Source organism: Heliangelus exortis, chromosome 14 (assembly GCF_036169615.1).
Source record: "Heliangelus exortis chromosome 14, bHelExo1.hap1, whole genome shotgun sequence".
Classification (NCBI taxonomy): domain Eukaryota; kingdom Metazoa; phylum Chordata; class Aves; order Apodiformes; family Trochilidae; genus Heliangelus; species Heliangelus exortis.
In genome coordinates this window covers 15,454,554-15,477,996 of record NC_092435.1, presented here as the reverse complement: position 1 = coordinate 15,477,996, position 23,443 = coordinate 15,454,554, and the positions used below count along the sequence as shown (strand labels likewise).

Below are 23,443 nucleotides of genomic sequence, written 5' to 3'. Positions count from 1 at the left end.
CAGATGTACTGGGTCACAACAATATTATTACAGTCTATTTAAATTTATTTTTAATTATAGCTGGAAACACTTCTGAAGTGCATTTGAAACTATTTTGCCATCACCATGGTGTACCTTGATTACAGTGGCTTTCTAAACAACATTTTAAACTGAAAAGTCCTGTGTGCTTGAGGTACAATCTTCTAAAGTGACATAGAACGGGGAATATAAGACAATGCCAAAGTTGTAGCAAAAATAGTGGAAGCAGCATAGAAAAAACATCATAATACTGTAACACCACTTACTCAGCTCCTTACCTGAAAGATGTGCACAGGAAATATTTAAACAGTGATTAAAGAAAGGGTTTATGTCCTCTAGTGAGGTGATTGACTGATACCAGGCTCAGATCATACCAAAATGCTTAGAACTTCCAAAAATCCCAGTAATCATTGTTCTCACAGAGACTGCTACATGCAAGGTAGACTACAGTACAGACTGCTTGAGAGAGGAGAATCCATATTCTTATCTGATTTGATTACTAGCTATCTAATTAATATTAAAGTCTCTCTCTGACTGCTAATACTACAAACTGAAGTGGGAAGTCAGTTTTCTTATCTAGTTCCAAAGTCTTAAGCAAGACAGACTGGGAGCCTGGCATGATTAGAATAACAAAGCTGAACAGGATCCATTAAAATGCATTTATTTGTTTTAATTCAAAGGTTTAACAATTATTTGCCCAGTGATCTGGACATAGGGCACAACAATGAAAAAAATCAGACCAAAATACAAAAACAAGTACACAAATAACCCCTTATTTGTAAATGTTACCGCATAACCAAGTTTCAGCACATTAAAAAGTTTACAAAATTTATAACACAAATTATTCAGAACTAACAGCATATATGGCAGTTGAGCCTCCCCACATCCATCCTGACTCATGCCATACCATACTGTGCCTGGATAAAGTCATGCTTGAACTATAGGGTTGGTGACTGGAACTGCAAGTTTCCAGGACTGCTTTCTTTATGCTTTAGCCCAGTGCCTGAGCAGCTTCTGATCCCTGGCACAGTTTGGTTGGTGAGAGTGGGGTGGGTATGCTCACTGTTCTGCCTGCTGCCTCTTCTGCACCATTGGGTTAATGACTCAGTAAAAGCAGAAATATTTTTCTTAAAAGTACAAAATTGACCCTGAAGAAAAATAAAACTATATTAAAAAAAAAAAAACAAACAAAAAAACCAAAAAAACAGCTTGGCTTTGACTAAGTTACACGCAAAGCTGCAAGACAGATTTACAGCAATATCACTTTGAGTACAAGATCACAAAAATGGTATTTGTTAGGAGTCTTGTCATTGTAAAAATGAAAACAAAGCTGACCTGTCTACCTGTAGAAACCTGTAGAAACCTTTCACTTCCTAACAGAAGGGCTGATATATGCCCTCTTTCTGGTTTTTGGCCTTTTCAGAGTTTTGTTTCATATTAGGACCAATTTAATTCCTAAGAGCCTGCCTTTAGCAAAAAAACCCAAACACCTGCAACAGCAAGAAAAACAGCACATCTAAATTATCTGTTAGCTACAGCTGCATAAAAACCAAATGCCTGTGGTTTAGAAGCAAGACTTAGGACACAGTAAGGTACAGTAATTGAACAGTTGCAAACAGCCATTTCTGAAAGGAAACTACAACTGGGTTTTACGAGAGGGTATCAAATACACAGAAATATCAAAAACCTGATTGTGGCCAGAAACAGATGGATAAATCTACAACGAAGTACTCTAGAATCTTAATGGATGCAAATGGACAGACTTTTCATGTCTCCCAGCTTCAGCAAGGTAGCATCTGCCTAAGCACAAGCAGGCTTTGCTTTTAAGCAGTGTTCTTCAATTTCTTGAAGAAATTCAACCAAAAAAAGAAAGAAATTCAACCAAAACCAAGTACAGGTGTGTAGTCACAGACTGGATTTTAATTGATTTTTAGAATCATGGTCAAGAGCTGTTAATTTTGACCCTTCAAAATAAAGAAGATAGAATTTTTTTCTTTGGTGCTTTGGCGGATGTTAAACAAATAGATACAGCTCTAACACTGCATATGGTGTCTGAATCTTTGAAAAACAATACTGCATGTATCCTGGACAGCTAAAGCCTTGGCACAACAATCTCAATATTGACAGGCTCAGTCACCAGATGTTGCAGTAGGTGCAGAAATTCTACTAGCTCCCTTCTCTGCTTTGGAGACTACATAGTCTAAGGCTGCATAAACAAACCTATCCATAAACAAGTTCCTTGTAGTTAATAGTGCTTCATTTATTTGTACATTTAGGCAGCTGTTCACTGGCAGAAAGAATAATCAGTTCCATTACTCCTTGTTTCTTTTGTTAAAGTGTCTACAGTTTTAAAAATTAGGACAGTAGAGATCTTTGTTCAGACACCTTAATGCATACCAAAGCCTCTGTAAAGGCATCAGCCCTGCACAAGACTTTGTGTCTTGACTGTCAAGGATGATGCATTGGGGACAGCAAATCAGTCCAGAATGAGATTTGAGAGTCAGCGTCAGCTACTGCTGAAAGGAACAGTTTGTCTGGCTCTGAGGTTTATCTCCTACTCTGCCCCATAGCTAGTGCTGATGTTTTAACTGCTGGTACTGTCTCTGAAGATTTAGTAATATTTGACTAGGGAGAACCAGGACTAGCTTTCAATTGCAATGCTGCAATGTAAAATCTCATCATCAGGTACTGGGTAACAGCTTCAAGTTATCTTGACACAGACTGTGTGCATAATATCACAGGACAGAATGCCAATTAGCTTTCAGTAGCAGCAGTATAGCTTTCCTCTTTAATTTCCAACATAAATAAGCATAAAAGCAACCAAAGAAATCATCCGTATAGCATTACTACCCATAAAGTAAACCTTTCAGAGAAAGGAAAATCAGCTGCTGCCAGGGAAGAGAATAAATAACCCCTATGGAGATTAAGTATTCTGCTTTCCCATTCAAACCAATATCCTGCACATTGAATGAACAAGCTCTGTCTGACGCACATTCCCAATAGATACCAGAGACAGCTGAAGAATAAAGGATGTGAAGCTCCATGGCATTAGCCTCAGAAATTTGTTCTCTTTCTGCTTCCATTGACCTCTTCTTCACCTACTGTGAAGCTTGTGTCTCAGCTGTGCTGATACAATTTCTTGTGGCACCATACCATAAACCAAAACTAAATACTAAGTTTAGAAAGTCTTGAAAAAGGGGCAAGGGAATAATTTAACTTTTGGGCCTCTTTCCTATAGTAAGACACTGAGGTGCTGGAGCACATCCAAAGAAGAGCAATGGAGCTGGTGAAGGGTCTGGAGCATGAGCACGAGCTGGGGAGCAGCTGAGTGAACTGAGGTTGTTCAACCTGGAGAACAGGGGGCTGAGCTTTCTACAACTTCCTGAAAGGAGGTTGTAGGAGAGAGGAGGAGGAGGATGTCAGTCTCTTCTCCCAGTTTACAAGTGTTAGAATAAGAGGAAACGGCCTCAAGTTGTGCCAGGGGAGTTTTAGATTGGGTATTAGGAAAATAATATTAGGCCACCTAGGGCAAAGGTGGAGTCACCATCCCTGGAGGTGTTTAAAAGACATACAGATGTGACCATCAAAAAGAGGTAAACTGCTTTTTCTCCCATCTGACTCCAGTTGCACCATTAAACTTTTACAGCAACCATAATACTTTTAAAAAACCTTACTGAGTTTGGTAGTTGGTTTAGCCCTCTGCTTTCCTGCTGAGTTACCATGTTCAGGCAGCCATTTTTGCAACTTAAGTTGGTATAGAAGACTTCAACAAGCTCCAGAACCTGCACTGGTAAGGCTTGGAAAGGGAATATGAGTGTCCTATTGGCTTTGATGAGCAGTTCTGCCAGAATACTCCATGTTGTGGCATTACACCTGAAATTTCTAGTGCAACTCACCCAGTTGGAGTAGCATAACAGAGAAAAGCAAATCAGTGACAAAACCAGACATCTATGAGAGGGGATTGGGAGAAAAGAGGTGCAATCACTGACAGTGGCTCGGCTGTGTTCAAGGGGTACAACTACACCAGGAATCCTCCCATCCAAATTGCCCCAGCCATGTCCATCATGTTAGCTATAGCTAACATTTCCATTCCTGCTACTGAATTTTAAGTCAGTGAGAAGGGCTCACAACTTTTGCATGCCAAGCAAACAACCTTCACTGAGACACCTGAGCTTATTTAAATGCTTCTGCAGTCTTAATTGACCAGAAGCAGTAAATGGTGGCTAATAGCAGCTGGTTTATACCTGTTTGGAATGCCCTGAAGCATGTAACTACAGATTGGAAATGTGATACTTTAAAATAAAATTAAAAAAAAACAAAAACAAAAACCAAAACTACTCTTACTTTTACATAAATGAGAAATTCTTCCAGTAGCTACAATATTCTGAAGAAAAATAAAGCAACAAGAAAGATACTTAAAAAAAACAGGAAAAAAAACCCAGAACAAAAAAAAACCAAACCTTAAGTAAAGATAAGCAAATAATAATGCTAAATAACATCTGCAAAATTTGGCTACAATCATTCTATTGTAATAGCAATCATTCCTTCTAAACAGCACTGTATCTAATGTAAGGTATTTTGCCAAAGTCTTCAGTAAATAAATAAACCATGATAGACTTCACAGTAACTATGGGGAGGGAAGAATTACCATGTGTTTCATTTAGCTATTCACAGCAGATTAAGTTTATTAACAGAGAATGCTGTGCATCTTAGCATCTCCCAGCAACACCCTGTATTTCATCATGAAATTCTGAATCTGGTGAAATAAATAAAGAACTTCTATCACTTCAGCAGCTATTTAAGTGTTCCTCCATGGGCAGATTCAGGCCTTCAACACCAATGCATCCTTCCTTTAGGCTGCACTCCACAACTATTTCAGCATCACATGCCCAGCTTTACCAAGGCAGCAGTGAGACTGTTCAATGAAATTAATTATGTACTTGGGCATTTGCAGGATCAAAACCTGACACTCTGTGTGCTGGTCATTCTTACCAGCACGTGCTTAGCTTTCTAAAGTTGGATTCTGATTAAAAACTAAGTCGGTATAACTAAGACTAGCTACATGTTTGATGGATAGTTCAGGTATGTCATGAATACAGAACATTTATTATGTATATATATATATATATACACACACACATACACAGAGCCAGAAACCAGTTTGTAAATTAGAATGTGAGACAACATATTCCTGACTGAGGTGTTGTACTTTTTCTTTAATCATATGGAGTAAAAATATTTGAAGTAGCAATTTGCTCTCTCTCCAATGAAAATTTTTGTCTTTTAAGGCAAAAAAAAAAAAAAAAAAAAAAAGTCAACCACTTCTCAATCTTAGTTTTCATTCTTGAGGTATAAATCACTGTACCTTAACTTCAGAATGTACCTTCAGATGATCCAGTAGGAGGAGGTATGATGTTCTACATTGAAAGTCACAGCTTGGACAACGCAATGAATCTATAAATTGCAACAAACTTTTGTACAAAAAAACCTCCCACAGCCCTGAAACACAACAGCCTGCATAACAGGCTCACAATTAGCTACCTGGAGAAACACACTCTAGACTTCCCATCTTTCTGCTCACTTCCTCTAGCCTTGGAAAATTTCAACAGGTACACACAGTTTACCATTTTTGCCTATCCTGTTCTCCAAAATACATTAATTGACAGGAAGATTTAGTCATACCAGTAAACTGGAACACAATCTTTTCAGTAGAGGCCTGCATTGATTAGACATTTCTTTTTATACTTGTACTTTAAAATCAGTACACAGAATGTATTAAGAGCTGTAAAAAGACAACACTTTCATTTTGTTTCCTCACTAACCACTCTACTGAGTGAGGATCAGCAGAAGAGGAATGTTTCAAATGCTAGTAAGTAAAAAAGATACTGATGTTTACATTGGATGTTGTATCTCCACTCCCTCTGCAGTCTAAGCTAAGTAAAGAAAAAAACATTTGTTCAAAGCCGGGTCAGAACAGTGGATGAAATATCTTAAAATAGCTTATACCTGACATGGGCTTTAGAAATTGTTTCAACATGATGTTTTTCCACTCACTGAAATAAAAGCATCTCCAAAGCATCAAGATCTAATGGGACTTTTCCAGATAGATATTAATCCACAGCAGCTTAGAAATTCAGTCAATTAAAAAAAAAATTTTGAATGAATTATTGTTCCCCAATATTTTCAACCAGCTTAAAGAAAATACAGTAGAACCTCACTGGTTTGCATTTACATCTGGGAGATCAGGTGTATATCATATCACTGTGACCACTTTGCAACACTCATGGGTTAAGAGTTATGCCAGGACACTCCACGATGTGTTCTGTTCATGTCAGTGGAGTGTAGTAATTCAGCTTTATTTCCTATCCTGTGGTGTATGTGGATTTATATTTAATGGAAAATAAGTCAAAACGAGGTAGCACTGCCACTCTGCTGGAATGTGGACAGATCCTGGCCTAATTTTAAATGGTGGCTTAGCAAGATTCTACTGTAATCTACATGAAATGTGTAAAACACAAACCTTTCCCAGAATAAGGCCACTAATCTTGCCATTGGCAATAGGCAGTGAGAAACAGCAGTTAAAAATAAAAAACTTCACTCAGTTAGAGAGGTGTTCTGAGGCAATAAACTGTGGGAAGAAGTATAAACTCATTTTCCCCTTATCCCTCCTTTTTGTTTTCCAGTACAAATATCTCTGCTTCCTCTATGTACTATTCCATGGGGAGAAACTTCAGTCTATTTTCTTAGCTGGGAGTCTAAGAAAGTCCACACTACATTTAAAGATGGGCACAGCACTGTAAAACAGAAGGATTACAAGCTTCCCATGAGTCATGGTCATGACAGTCTGATGTCCAGATGCCCAGATTCGGTACCAGCGCCCATAAAAAGGATCTGAGATGGCTGGACACAACATGTTGTTCAAATTCACTTCTGTAACCTGAGAAAGTGACAACAGATTTATAAATTAACAATATTTTTGTGTTGCGCTGATTCAGACACCTAAAATGGTAATTCTGAAATTACCATAATAATAAAAAATGCTTAGGTGACAATCATTTGTTCAACACAAGCAGGGTAGCTTACAAAGGAAAGAAGCTCCAAATTCAGTTGAGCATTTAATAGATGGATTTATGCAGGTACATAAGCAATTTATCAAAGACTTTACTGATACTGGTTAGATACAAGATACAAATGTCCATTAGAACATGCAATTAAAAATTTTGCATGCAAGTAGTCTTATCCACACGTATCTGGACACTTTGAAAAACTGGTCAGTGTTTTTACTTTGAATGTACTTGCAAACTATCCATTTATTAACCTGTATTTACTTACCAATCCCAGAATCTGCAAGATGCTAAAATGATAAACAAACATAAACCCCGTAGATAAAAGAGCCCACCAGAAATTGCAGAGTGGTTCTGGAGTGTAGATACCTTGAAAAGAAAGGAATACATTAGTATTCAGCTGAATTACACTGTCCATCAAACACTCAAGAATAATCCTCTCTCTTCTCCTCTGCGGATGCTGGGGCATCTGGCTTTAGCTGATAATCTACTCAATACCATTCTAGTAATTAATATTTATTTCTTATATGGAGAGTCCTCATCAGTTTCTTCCCCCCTTCTAGTCCAGCAGTAAAATGTACATCTCACCTCAATAAACTACCCTATTTTTCACCAGCACCAGTGATTTTTACCTCATTCTTCCTTCTGCTACAGCATTGCTAAATGATTTTACAATATAGTAATGGTATACAATGAATCTTTAAAAAATTGGGTCAATCAAAGATAAACAGCTGCTTGTATGGGGACTCTGAAATCAGCATGCACAGAACTAACCCAGGTAGTGGCAGCTCCTCGACACCTCTGTATTAGAGCATAGCCTAATTAGTATTTCCTAATTTTATCATTGTTTAACGACTATTAAAAAGTAACTTGCACAAATAATGCCTAGGAACAGAAGAGCTGCATAAAGTAGTCAATTCAATGACAGACTGTGCTTTTAAATGCAAACTGCTGAGGAGATACTTTCATGTATATGCTACAAACACTTTTATAATCAGTAGATATCACAGATACTGTAAAGTATTTTATCCCTTCAAATGAACTAGCAGGTATCACACTGTTCCCAAGTTCACCTTCCTCCCTCCTCCTGAAACTAGGTTTTGTCAATTTCCTGACAAAAAAAACACGTCACCTGATCTAGAAAGTGCCAAGAAAATCAGATAGAAGTACAAGATACAAGACTAATTTTGGAATTAAATATTCAAACATCATATGGTGAGAACAAAGCAGTTTACAGAGTTGTCAAGATTCTTACTAACAGATGTGAAAATTCCAGTATAAGACATAGGAAAAAATAGTATTTCCTTTATAGTTTTAATAACCTAAGGATGAAAAAAAAAATATATTCACAATGTCATGCTGCTCAGCTGTTATACAAAGTTGTAGAGTTTCAGCTTATTATAAAAATATTCTGGCAATTTTATCTGCCTTGATCTGCTCTCTGATCCATTATACATAATTAAATATAGCAATGTGTATCCAGTACTCTAAGGATAGTTTACAGCACATACTGCAATATTCACAGCAGCCCTTGCTCACTGGCACATTCAGCAATTACCAGGAAGATGCAGGCTGCAGCATATACTGTACAAAGCTGCTGGGAACTCCAGTAACTACAGATGCATAGCTAACTATGTCAGAATTCACCAGACTAAAGCTGGCATGAGCATGCCTAAGTATGGTATCAAATGTAGAAATGAAAGGCAAATAACTGCTGTTACTTGCTTTACCACACCACCACAGAATGGTGCATCCTGTCTGAGGTTTAAAATCCCTACAGGTCTGCATTCTCCATCCCTGCTGCCCTTTTACAGATCTTGTCTGCAGTTTTCTTCCATAGTTGGTGTCCACCATGCCAGTTCAACTAGATTTTAGAGTAGCTACCTGAAATAATCTAATTTAAATATTATTTTGTGTATGTTATGAATGCAACATTAACAATACTATACTCTAAAACTGCTCAACTATTCATTGTCCTCTCAAAATAACACATCTTCTGTTGCACTAGTAAACAGAGTAAGGAGCTGACTGCACACTTGAAGGACAGCAGCACATACACACCCCCCAGATCACTCACTGACTTTAATGAGCAACAATATCAGTGTAATTACCCAAGATACAACTGCACACCATGTTTCAGTAAGCAAACTGGTGACTTGGTGCAACCATGATAAGCATGAGCAGGGAAGCTACTTTGAAAGCATAAGGCAGCTTATAAGATTTCTTATCCTGTGGGTAAGGTCAAGGTCAGAAGTGTCTGCACTATAAACTAATTCCAAAGCTGAAGTTCCTCATGCAGAGTTCACTTTTAAGGAGTGCTCTACAGTTAAAGGAAAAAAAAAAGAAAAAAAAAAAGAAAAAAAAAAAAGAATCACAGCAGTCTAATTCTTCCAACATACTTTGCAAGCATGGTCTAAGGTACCCTATTTAGAAAATGGTACTTAAATATCAATTATATTGATTAAACTCCACTGCCTGAAAACACCAGCTGTGTGATACTACCCTGAATATGGTTTTTCATTACAGAGAGCATGAGAAGAAGCTACTAGCCTGGGTGTCAGAGCTGAGGAGACTGTGGCTTTATTTTTGTCTGCACTAACTTTAAGTGACCTGGTCAAGCTATACAGAAAATCTCTGTGCTCCCTCCTCAGCTGCAGAGTAAAGAAAACACTGCTAGACTTGCAAAGTTTTTCTGTATTGCCTTGGTGCATGTTAAATATCGATGCAAAATACAAAATGAAATTTAAACAAGGTATCTGAAGCAGCTCCCAGGAAATGGTAGAGTATCACGTTTGGTTTCAGGTGAACTAGCCTGGTTGGCAGTTACCTGTGTTATTTGACAAATATTTTACAAAGCCCAAGAAGCAGTATAAGGAGGTAAACACTCAGAAAAGCTGGAATCCAGGGACCCTGATATTTGGGGACTTAAAGTGAGTGCTGGCAGTATATAAACACTAAAAAAGACAAGTGAACCCAGCTATGAAACAAGACTGGAGGAAGAAAGCAGTCACTGAAGGACTCAGGAAATTGCACATGATGACAAACAGATCAATGGCATAATTTGGCTTTGAACCCAAGCTTCTCATATCCAGCTCAATCTAGTCAGGGAATCATGTTTCAGAAGTCACTTAGGAGAGCTCTTCAGGTTCTTTCAGCAAAGAATTTCACACTGCTCCATCCTCTCTGTTGCAAAACTTAAAAAAAATAATTTGCAATGTTCACCCTCTACAGACTTTTGATCTTGCTACTGAAAAATCCCTCCTTATTAGACTTTGCAATCCTGAAAATACTAATATGAATTTCAGCAGTGTCATTATTTGGACATCAAGGGACAAAAAGGAAACAACGACCTCCACATAAAAGTATTTCAGAGAGCTCTGGTTTCCCAAGTGTGCTTTGGCAAATTAATTTTAAATTCATGCCTAGGATATTTTCTGTCTCATTAGGTAAATAATCACTATAGCTTTTATTACTCTACAGTCCTGCTATTCAACAGATGACTGCTTAACAGAGCAGTGTGGTCCATTTTCTGTAGTTTACAGTCTGTTAAAAGAAATATACAAACAGGAAAATGGAGACCCAGCAAAGTGGTTGTTTGAATGGCCCATGTTGGCTTTGGCAGAAGCTACTTGTTGCTTACATAAGAAATCTATTTCAGTAGGTAGCAGGGAGTTTCACTCTCTATTCACAAAGGATCACAGCAATTCTTACACATTAAGCACTTTCAAAAATTTAATCCAGTCTGGCACGAATCTTACTCTCAAAAATACTCAGGCCCCAGACAGTTAAGATTGTTCCAGATCAGGGTCATCCAGGTAGTTTGTATATTGGCTCTTGTGTTGAAAGAGCAGAGCAGTGGGTATTTCAGTTTAAATTATTTCAATCACATTGATAGGAAGGATTTCATATAGACTAAAGAGTTTGGGGTTCATCATCTGCTTCTGTAGCAAGAATCTGTTAACTCTGAACATGCCAAATGGTTAATTTTGCCATATAAGAAATGGAAACATGGCTTCAAAAATCTAAAAGATACAAGAAAGACATTCTATTTCTTTTATATTTCTTCCCCCTTCAACATCTTGTGCTAGGTTCTAGTGTTCTTATAAACTATCAGGTTCTCAAAACATAGGCTTGTAAAAATTTGAAAACTAATAAAAATAATACTCCTTTAGTATTTCTGTGAAAACATAATGCAAGATAAAATTACTCCTCTGTTTGAATTAGAGAATTTGAACTTAAGTACAGTACAATTTTTCTTTAGTATGATGTTAAAAATAATCTTTTTCCTAGTTAGTGTCTTGCTTTTACTCCCACTACATTTGATACAGCTTTACCAGTTTTCCATCCCAGCAGACTCTCCCCTCAGTAGCAGTATCACAATTACAGGAAGACCTGCTTAATCCAAAACTCAAGAGGAACTATTACAACTCCTTCATTTTCAAGCTTATAAAATGTGAAGGCAAATTTATTTCCACCTAACTTCCCTTGATCAAAGGCTTAATTCTAGTAGTGGGGTCTACTGAGCAAGCCTGGAGACCAAACTTCCTTTCCAGGGGAACACAGAAAGTGTTCTCAAGAGGATGCACCTGAAATCCAGTTTCCCCTACAACAGTTCTGAATCTATGCATAGATTTCAAAATACTGCCTTCTGCCAGATTTCTATTTCCTTCAATTTCTTGTATTACCTGTGCCCCTCAGGAACCATTTTTTATATTCTGAAAGGAAACAGCAGGAGTTCTTCCTCTTCCTTCATATAGTAGTAGTTCTTCCATATGCTGGTACATACCCTTCTAAATTTCTCTATTCCCTAGAGAAGCAGACCTTGGGCCAACTCAGAAAATGCCATATTAACCTCCTTATTTAAAGTGTTTTGTAATAGGCCACCATAGATTCAAAGGACTTCTAACTGCCCAGTGTATAAAGCTCAGAGGGTCACATGAGAGGGACACAAACCCTACTCTTTCTCTCCAGCTCTCTTAAACCATCATACAAGTTTATCCTGAAATGATCAAGCTATGAGAGAGACTGCAGTATGAGCCTACAGCCATAGCAACAGCACAGACCTCCAGCTGCTGAACAGTGCCACAGCCACTCTACTGCTCCTGGTGCCACGGTACCAGTACAGCTGGACAGTGCAGCAGGCATTTAAGTCTAATACTGGGGAGAGAAAGGCTGGCAGAAGAACATGGAAGCTTCTATCAGCAGGAAAATAATACACAGGAGGAATAATACACAGGAGCTGACAGGTCACCAAGTAATTAAGAGCTTCAGTGAAGGAGTTGTACCACATGTTAAAGTATTTCAATGAGGACACAGATAAACGAGATTTATGACCACCTAACTACATTCAAATATATAGGGATTTTGTTCCTGGATTACTACTATGGTATATAATAAAGCCTGCTTCAAAACTCCACTTAAAACTAAGGCAAAGTATACAGGTAAATGTCCCAAAGTGGGAAGTGGCTGAGGAAGGGTGCAACAGCTAGAAATGTCTTTAAATATGGTAATCCCTCACTCCTAGCAGCAACAAAAACAGTTGCTTTAATTGCACTTTCCTAGTTTATAGCCACAGGAAAAGTGATCCTTTCATCTGAACTTGGTATCTGTGTTCTACATCTCACATATCAGCCCAGCTTCTCATTAGGTAAGAAACATCTCACTGCCCTTAAGCAAGCTGCCTGCACAGAGCTGTTGTGTCCAGCTTCTGAACTGTGACAGAGGCAGTTGTCATGAGAGAAGAAAATGACATCAGCTTCTACTAAACTTCTGACAATGACATAGAACTTCCTCTCTTCTCATGCCACTTTTTAAAGACACTTGTATCAAAAAAAAAAAAAAAAAGGGCTTTTTGACTTGAGTCAAAGAGTTTCTTTATTGCATATAAAGATACAGCACTTACCTGCTAAGCTGAAAATTCTGACTCTACTCCCAGCAAACAACTCAAATACTTAATTATTTAGGGTGTGTATGTCTGTCCACTTGAGCCTAGCTGTACAACAGTGAGTAAGCTCCTAAAATACATGTGGCCTGACCACAGGACTGTTCAGAATTTGCAAAGCTATAACTGTCAATTTTGGCTCCAAAAGGAGATTTCCCCGGGAAAGAAAAAAAAAAAAAAATACAGCCAAACCCATTTATTCTTTCCACAGTGTTGACAACCTGCATTTGAACTGCGAATTCTGAGCTCTTGCATAGCCATCTGACTGAGGAGAAGCTGGAGACTATCACCCCCTGCAGGCTAAAGGGCCAGAACCACACAACCAGGCAGTGACACTCTAAGCTAAACACGATAATCTGGAACTTCAGGCGCAGCTCTTCACACATCAGTGCTCCTTCAAGTGACAGATTCCTAAAAAATCCTCAACACCAACATCCTTTTCTACTTTATTAAGTAACTTGGAAACCAAGTATGTTAGGAAAGGAAATATGGAAATTTATATTTACTCAGTACAAAGGGGAGGGAAAGAGGAGGAAGTGAGAAAGATGTCTTAAGCCCCAAAAGGGAAAGCATCCTTGAGCTTCGGTAAGTAAGCTGAAGCTTGACTTCTGAACACCCCTGTCATCAATTTGACCCTAAGACTGCTGAAGCCCTCACACTTGGCAGGGGGGAGAAGGGACAACACAAAGGAGATACTACCAGTGCAGCATGACCTGTCTTTACCACTGTCATGAATAGCAGGGAGAGAAAAAAAAAATTTACAGATCTTGCTTACTATCACCCAGTTTTTCTTTCAAAAAGGAAACCCTTTGACAGGTAATTGAATGTGTGTGCATGACTGGTATGATACTTGATTAATATCAGTACTTGATCAACAAACTGGGAAATCCACTTCTATATAGAATGAGCCTCACATCAAGTCTGCTTTAGAGGTATTCAACCTTCCCTTGAGAAGGCAGGCAGATTAGATTCCCAATAAAACTGTAGTATATTTTTCCATATACAATCCATTCCTTTTCATTTTTCCAGTTTTACTACCCTTCAATTACTTCTCCCAGTCCTAATCCATAGATTCACTGGTAGAAATTTCCATTTAAAATACAGAAATAAAGCTGCATGCTGAGCAACATCAGTGACAAAAAAAACAATTTCCACCAAATATAGTTAGGATAAAGGTGTGATCAACTTTAAATACTTAAAACGAAGGTGCTAGTGAAATGACAAAATACTAAGAAGTGTTTTCAGGCCAAGTAATTCTTCCATCAAGAACCAGACATTAGGTCTCCTGTGGCACTAACCATAACTACTAAAAAGTCCACAGGCATTTTGCTAATGAGGTATTTACAGTCAGCCAGGTGATCAGGAGCCAAACGAATAAGAAAATTAACAGGTACTAGTCACAGCCTAGGGCAATCTCAGTGGATATATTTAGCCAAGGAAGTTCTTTTAGAAATGCCACTGCTATCATGTCAACATTAGATGGCAGCAAATACCTGTAAAGTAACAAAGGGCAAAACCAGAAAACTGCATTAATGACAACTCTACAGCCCTTCAAACTGTAGATACAGTCCTGCCAGCCCCAGAAAAACAGGTGCTGAAGAACCCAGAGAACCTTTACTTCAGAAAAAAAAACCCAAAAAACCAAAGATGGATTAAAATTAAATGTGGCTGCATATTTCTCTGATAAGAGAAAGAAACTGATTGATCTTTTCAAGTATGACACTTCACTTTTCCTTATTTAGTTTAACTGAGCAGAGACAGACAAAAATGTTACAGGCATATAAGTGTGAAGGACTCTAAGTGACTGCTGGTATAAAATACAGAAGATTCAGCAGAATGGAAGAGGCAGACTATGCTTGTTCTGAGCATTTGCTAAACTGTATCCCATTCTCTGACATCACATTCTCGGGGTTTTCCTTAAAGGCATCTGGAATATAAATTACCATCTTTTATTTCCTGGATGACACAATTTAGCTCCGCCAGGAAATGCAGCTGGAGGCATGACAACGCTAGAGGGGGACAGAGCATCACACCAGATGAATACCGACTGCTTTTCCTTCTCAGGACAATTAGAAAACCACTGACCAGTGGAACAATTGGAAATTCCCAGACTTACTGAACTGCTAGGGTGTAAGTGAATGCAACACAGTAATCTTGTTAGAAGAGATAACAAGCAAGCTGGTTCACATCACTAATATGTGTCACTACATTTCATTAGAGCTTCAGAATGTCAGGAACTTATCTAACCAGCTGACTAATATTTACAGGGGGATGTAACAATTTTTTTCAGCTCTGTTTAAGTTGCAACTTGAAAATACATCCCACAACTTGGAGTGTCAGAAGATGGCAAAGATGCTACTCAAGAAGACAGCGCATACTATGCAAATATGTTCTTGATGTCCCTTTGGGCAGAAGATTTTAAAATTTTTTTTAAATCCCATTTCAGTGTCTGACACAAGCCTTATTACCCGAGTTACAGCTCCATCATAGCACCTGAAACTATTAAGTAACAATATAGAGAAAACTGCTAAAAATCAGTAAGAGTAGAGCCTGTGGTAACCATTAAGCACAGCTTTTTCATTGCATGGGACCAATTCAATATTCACCTACCTCCTTTCCGCAGCAGATAGATCGGCACAACATAAAGCATCACATGCTGGATGTAATATATTTCCATTTCAAATGGAAGCTGTGGAATAAGGTAAATATTTGTAAATATTTTTCATCACTACCAAGTTACAAGGAATAAAGAATAACATAAGATTGCTTTTTAAACTTTCTTAGCACAAGTTACCAACAGCCATGCAAAACCCTGAAGTAATCAAACCAGAAACTATACACACCCCTTATGACAGTAGCCTATATTGAAAAAAAAAGATAATTGCTACCATATGAGCATGCTACCATATAACTCTGTAAATGAGGTCTTTTATATATATAAGTATATAAATAATATATAAAAATTACTGAGGAGGCCTGTGCAAAAAAGACCTGATTTATAGCAATCTGCATGACTGTTTGGAACAGCTAAGCTCCACCAAATATAAAACGAAAATTTAAAAAACCCAGTCTGCTTGTTTGTTTTGAAGAGAAGCTGCAGAAGGATATATATATAAATAAGATACCAGCCAGCAGTAAACCTGCGACTGGAGAAACAGATGTACCTCTCCCAGCTGGAACAGGCACACTTCAGAAACAATAGCTCCTGATATAACTATAAAAAGTGAGGCACTCACTCCTGCCAAGGAGCATTCTCTATTTAGTTTCTGTGGTTTCATATAAGGGCTTCTACACTCCCCAAGTTAGTTACACAAACACTATGCTCAGGACACTTCTGAGAACAGAGTCACAGTTGTTTCGCTGCAGTAGTGTTGACAGTATTTTTTTGTGTGTAAAACAAGACATCTTTTTTTTCACTAGAAAAGATTGCTTGTTCTGAAGCCTGGCTAATTGTGCACATATAATTCCTGGTATAGAGGCTGCAAAAGCTAAGTTGCTGTACAACCAAGCACTTAAGTTGTACAACAAACAGAAAAAGAGCAAACAAACAAAAAAAAAAAAACAACAAAAAAACAACCTATAAAGTTGTACTGAGCAACTGACTGACCTTGCTCTAAAGGTCTTGCCTATAAATTGTCTTATCAATAAAAGACTCACTCACAGATATCAGGTAAATACCTTTTACATGCAAAGAGAAACTGAAAGTGCAGATAGAGTGGAAGGGATCATACATCAATCTAGGATTTAAAGAACCTCTTAGAACAAACAAGAGCTTCAGCAAGTGGTAAAGTTTTGAGAGGGGGGAAAAAAAAAAAAATCAAAGCAACACTTACTCACAGAACAAAGTCAAAATACTGAGTAGGCCCCTCTAATAATATTTGGTCATAGGCACAGGCCACACGCACTTAACCCAGACTCCAACAATCTCCAAAGTGATCTCTCTTCATAAGCCACCAGAGATGGCTTATGCCCTCTCCTTTCAGATGCAGCTGAGGAAACCCAGCAGCCACTATCAAGTTCCAATATTTCCCAACTATGTTTAGAATACATTTCCTCAGCCCAGAGAAATTCACCATTTCTGAGTATTTATTACCAAGACAGACTCATCTGAACACTGTCTATTAATTGTCAATTTATTGGCTGGGATTTTTTTGTACTGAACTCCTTTCTCTCTTACCAGGTGCCAGTGTCACTCTTTGGGCATTTAAAACTTATTTCCCTTACTCAGAATCTTAAAACAACTAATGGTACAACTCAAAAGCACAAATTACATTTTAAATTGTTATATATAATAGCAAGCAGGCTGTAGACCATCACCTGAGGAACAGGTAAGTTACATACAGTTCTACTAGTCCTAGCAGCTGCTAACATCACATTCCAGACAGTGGAAAGGAGAAGCTGCATCAGAGAGGATTAGAGCTCACTTTGCATTTCTGAGCATGAAAAGTCACAGCAGTCCTCTGAGCACACACATGACAAATGGTCCTAACAGCAACCAGCTACTGCTCTAAGCTTCAGAAAAACCTCCTCAAGACAGCAGCAAAGTTGAGCTCAAAAATCAGATATTCAGATAAGAGTTTACCCCAAGAGTGTGACACGCAATACTAGTTGGGTTTCAGTGGGCTAGGAAGTTACCATGTTGCTTCATCTTCTGAAAACAGGACTCTTCTCTCTGTTAATTATTTATACCTTGGCCATTTATTTGCAGCAACAGCTCAAACTCTGCTGTGAAAGAGCTCACACTCCATAATCCTCTACAAAGACTGAAATATTTGGCCAAAAGAGGAATAGAAGGAATTCAACTTGCAAACTCTGGTCTTTCCAATAGCACATCCAGCACAAAATTTAGTAAAGCTCAAATGACATTCTGTACCAGCCTCCTTCTTAGACATAATCAGTAATCATAACCTGTAAGTAACCAGTTTCTTAAATATAACCAGTAATCAAAATGATAAACGAGAAATGGGTTTTTTTACCTGCAAAGCAAACCACAGAACAGATTAAACAGAGAGGATTAATCTACATAAAGGTATACAATAAAAAAAAAAAAAAATCCTGGGGCAAACAGCTACTAGAGCCATGTAACTCACTGGTTACTTCTCAGCATATTTAGGATTGTGATGGCAAATTACTTATTTGGCAGAGAAGAAACAGCTGCCAGAGAAGCTTAGAGTGGTCTAAAACCAGACATGAATACATATAAGAAAACAGCACAAAACAAACCCCAAACACAAGTGGCATTTGGAAAATACTGTAAGACTACTTTCACTTTTACCAGGACTCATTTCTCCAGCATTCAGCCACACATGCAAACAGCCAAGAGGCTGACCCATGCTCAAGTTACTGTTACATCATTCCAGCAGTTCTACACCTCAGGCACCAGCTTACACAGCTGGCATAAATTAGAAAAGATTTCCATACACTTAAATATTGGGAACAAGTAAACTGAGAACATTTATGCTAATTTGGTATTGATGTCAACAGCAAAGCCCCTTGAAATAAAGGTGCAGTAGCACTGTCACCAATCTGCAAGATTCTCTAAAGCAGCACCCCAGATTTTATTTGAAATTTTCATTATATTTTAGGGGCAGAGCTTTTCAACCAGATTTCCTGCCATACACCCACTTGTCTATAACTGATATAAATACATATTGATGAGTCCCAACACAGAATCTCCATTTCAAGTAGGCATCTCACCCAAGTATCCATCCTCCCAGCCACTCTACACAAGCCAGTCAGTGCACTCTTGCTCGAGTGCATGGGGTTTTACTTTTATCAGCATTTTCAGTATTTGATCAACACTGCATTTTATGTTGACTGAGTCTCATAAAAAGGCACTACCATCTTCTGGTCATTCCATTTCATTATACAAACCAGCTCACATTATTGATGCGATAGACACCATCAGGCATTTGCAGTGTCAAGTCTAAAACCAGGAATTACATAAGGTAAATTATATCCATTTCAGAAACAGTATTTTTCTAGTTCCTCCAGAGATATCAGGACTACTAATCACCACCAGCATAAGGTAGATTTGCATTGCAAAACAGAAGTGTGACTGTAGACTCTACTTAGATGTCCATACCATTTTAATGTACATAGCATAGATAACTGGTAAATGATGCCAAAGCCTTGGCTTCAGCACTCAGCAGCAACTAAAGCACAATCCCTCAACAGCCCCCAGTGTGCAACTGTTCCATCATTTTTCCTTGTCCTTCTTAGATTAAGCAAGTTTTGATACAATATAATGTGCTCTCAAGACCTATTCCATTTCAGTGGGCCTAGGCACAGGCATTTCAGGCAAACTATTTAGTACAGTGAATTATTACCATAACAGTCAACAGAAATGCAGTAGGCAATGAGCAGAGGCACCAGACAAAATGCACAGTAAGTACTACTCAGAGTATAATTCTGTTCCCAAAACAATTTTGGAGTGTGTACCTCTCAAGCCAAATAGATCTAATAATAGAATATGTCAGCTTCTGGAAACATTAAAACTGCACCATCTCAGCTGAGCAGACAGCAAATCCAGCACCTCTGGGACATGTCCTGTTTTTTACTTTATCTATATCAACATTTTCAGGACATCAGCTTGCAAAAAAAAAACAAAACCAAAGAACCAAAACCAAAACAAACAAACAAGCAAAAACCCACCACCTCTAAACCAGTGAAAGAATTTCCTTTAAAATATGATAAATGCAATATGAAACTTCAAACAGAAATAGTTAGTTCAACTTGGGACCCTAACAATCTTATAACCTTAGTAACTTGTCTATTAAAGGTCATAAAAGATGGTCCTGTGTTACATGTGAATTATTAATGTTGGCCACAAATTATCTGTATCATTAGAAAGCAATGAAATTATGACAGAAAATTAAAATATCCTTAATTTCTGAAATGGTAAAAAGAACTCACGCATATTAATTGATAAGAAACAGACTGACTTATCTTTACCCAATGCACAAAAGCTAAGCCCACTAAACTGTAAATAATTTTGCAAAACTGTAATATTTAGTTGCCAAATAAATACAAGTGGGCATCTGTTACTCAAGACTGCTAATTGTTGGCACCTCAACAACATGCCAAGGCAGGAAAATACTTCCTTGGAAAGAACAGAGTAGTCTGACCTCATCTTTTAGGCTACATTTTTTAGAACAATATTCCAGGTGCCCATTACAGTCCAACAGGATTTTTAATGAATTCAATGTCACTGAAAGGTTCAAACAACAGATGGTAAAAACTTTCTACTCTATGAACAACTCAACTCTCCACTTCCACTGGCAACTTCTTATTTAGGAAAAGTTTTGAAATCCTTGAGGTTCTTAAAAAAAATTAACAGATATATTACAAGAAAAATTTTGATACATGATAGAACCACCCAAAAATTTCTTTTCCAATTAATTTAGCATTGACTCATACACACAAAAAGAGTCCCTACAATGCACAAAGTGATGTAATTGGTAGCAAAAATATGTGAGACTAACAGACTGCAACACAAAATGTTGTAAGATGTGTTCTGGAAATTACTTTGATCAGGTTAATACTTACAACCAAAATCCTGATACCCACTAGCACCTAAACAAACACCCATCGGCTGATGAAACAATAATTATCTTTTACTCTGTGTCTTCTGCCTCTTGCCCCTTTCATATGATTGTTGCATAGAAATAAAACCATGTATCTAATGTTTCCTCCTGCATCTCACAGCTTTAATCTCTGTAAAGATACAGAATTTACCAGCTAGCACATACGTGCCTACTACTGAGCTTGCTACCAAGAGGCTACAGCTCACCAGCCATCACCTGCTGCCTGCAAAGTAACTAACAGGCAATCCACATGAGAGATGTTTAGGAGAATGTTGGCTGCAGACAATGAAAACTACCTACAAGACAACATCCAGTTGCATATTAAATAACTCATGAGGGTATGATACATTTCATACTCTGAAAGGTAACAAGGCATTTCTGTGCTGACAGAAATACATCTATTTAGTACAATCTCTCAAAGTGACAGGAAGCAACAGTTTCCTGCTTTCTACTTCCCACTGACCTCAGAGCCCCAGATAACTTCTTCCTCCTCACTTCTGAATTAGTAATTGGGTTAGGTGCCAGATTTTTCATGCTCTTCATGCCACACATAGTATATTACAACAGTTTACAGGCATAGCTAAGTATAAATTTTGTTTGTATGAAATATGTACACACCGTCTTTTAAAATGTCTTAAATGTCTTTTTAAATGTCTTAAAATCATAAAACTGAAATTAAGTTAAGGCATGGAGACATAACAATTCTGAACAAATCAAAAGTTTTCCACTTAGATAGGACAAACAAGGGCAGACAGCACAAGCAAAATTATTGTGCTTTTCTGAACTCCCTACTAAGTATTCAGAGGTGTTTAATGCTTTCAGAAGGATGTCAGTGTAAACAGCTACAATGACAGTTGCAGAGGAGAATGTGTGTCTACCACCAGAGAATCTGGGTCAAAGCAGCAGTGCTATAAAACATCACCCACATTATCTTGTTCCAGAAGAGACACTGAAAGAGAACAGCCTATCAAGCAGCTGTTGGGCCAAAAATATCCCAAGTAGTATGTATTCCAAAAATATTTGCTCTTGGACATTAACCTTTGGCTCCACTATCTCTAATTAAGGAAATAATTTTATAAGTCTGTATTTTTCCTGTTTAATCACCACTGCCCTATAATGAGATCTATGATAACAGCAGACAAAATACAAGCTAATGATTTGTCAATATTTCAGCACTTTATCTTTAAAGGGTTACTCATAAAAATCCTTTTTCTTCTGCTGAAGTTTATATTTCCTTAAAAACTAGTTAGTTTGAAATACAAAATCAGAGTTCTCCTTATCAGGAAAAAACCCCTTGGTTTATTCATTTGATACGCCTTGAGAAGTATGAAGTTTTATTAAAATACAATTACTAACTGCACATAGGCTTTTATAATCTAGAGAAGAACAAACGTGGTTTAAGATTTGGAGGGGCAACATAAATCTCAAAAGTCCTCTAGGATTACTAAATCCACTGGAATCTGAAAAATATGATCCAACTTGCTGTGCATCTGTATGTCATGCTTTAAGGAAGATTATTTTTAACACATAAAAGCTTACAGATGTATTTATCCTCTCTCTAGTAACTAAACTGCACCTCAGTGCAAAATTTTAAAGTCTTAAAGAGAGGAAAAAATAAACCATTTACAAGTCAACAATAGAACTGTCAGTTTTCAGGTCTCCTAGATACTAGTGTGGCCAATCACCAGAGCATATCATCCATAAAGTTCAATACATATGCAGAGTTTTACAGTAAATCTTGTTAAGACAGTCAAGATTTGCAAATGGACAGCCACTAAGAAGATTTGTTACTGAGTCTGAAGTTCACAACAATGTTGTTAATAATACCATTAATTCATGTGCTCTGTGGATAAAGACCTAAGTAATTTATCCAGACACCATAAACATGTAAGGAGATAAATGCAAGTGAACTTGAAAACAGACATTTAAATAGCTTCAACAACAGATTTTTGCACGTTAGTCAAACGACAAAAAATGAAGCAGCATGTGGGCATCTCTTGGAAAGAAATAACAAAGGAGGAGCAAAAGTACAGTACACTCACCAGGCGTGTATTAACAACAGGAAAGAGCAATGCCAAGAGGGCCCCATTCAGCATATGCATCTGCAACCTTAGAAAAGAAATGTGATGTTATTTTCACAGATGGAATTAAAATGCAGTGTTCTCACCTATTTTATGTAGCATGTCTTCAATAAAAGGTAGTAAGAAACTTAAGAAAATTCTTTTGGCTTGAGTTTGAATACAGACTCTGTAAAAGGCAATAATCAGGTACTTTTAAATGCAATAGCCAGGACAAAAACCTCTTTAAATACACACTTTAGTAATTTCCTAAAAGTAGGGCTGCTTTCTATAATGAGCTTTGGATTCCTAGAAAGCCTGGACTGCCCATTTGTTTATTCCATTCTGATGCAAGCTGCTAAGTAGTTGGAATTTTGTTGTTCATTCATTTTTTTCGGAGCTTAAAATAGTGTATTTGATAAAGGATTTTACTCCTGTATACAAATGTACAGCTTCAAAGTAAATTACAAGAATTTGGAAGAAGTCCCTTAAATAAAAGGATATTTGTCAAAATGCAACAAGTCCTAAGCAAAGAATAAGGCAGGACAGAACTATTACAATACTGTATTTTGTAAAGCTTTCAGTCATCTTTTTCTGAATCACTTTTGCATCACAAGAACACAAGAATAGTACACGTACTGGTTCAGTCTACTTTACATAAGACAAAAAGTCAAGAATAAGCTGTCTATAACCACTGCCTGTCAAACTAGGAATTTAAGAGTAACTTGATGGGGGAAAAGCTACTACAATTTAAGAAGAGGTTTTCAAATTTAATTT

The 23,443-nt window shown here is 37.5% G+C and overlaps 1 protein-coding gene across 2 annotated transcripts in view; it reads right to left on the bottom strand.

Moving 5' to 3' along the window:
• Positions 1-663: 663 nt before the first annotated feature.
• TMEM164 (transmembrane protein 164) overlaps positions 664-23,443 on the bottom strand; it is a 37,350-nt gene continuing 14,570 nt past the window's right edge. For both annotated transcript variants that reach the window (XM_071757590.1, XM_071757589.1), the window contains 4 exons: positions 22,652-22,718; positions 15,634-15,712; positions 7,351-7,451; positions 664-6,955 (listed from right to left, as the gene is read on the bottom strand). In XM_071757590.1, coding sequence (XP_071613691.1) covers positions 6,749-6,955; positions 7,351-7,451; positions 15,634-15,712; positions 22,652-22,718 — 454 coding nt within the window. In that variant the 3' untranslated portion in view covers positions 664-6,748. The remainder of the gene's footprint in view (positions 6,956-7,350; positions 7,452-15,633; positions 15,713-22,651; positions 22,719-23,443) is intronic.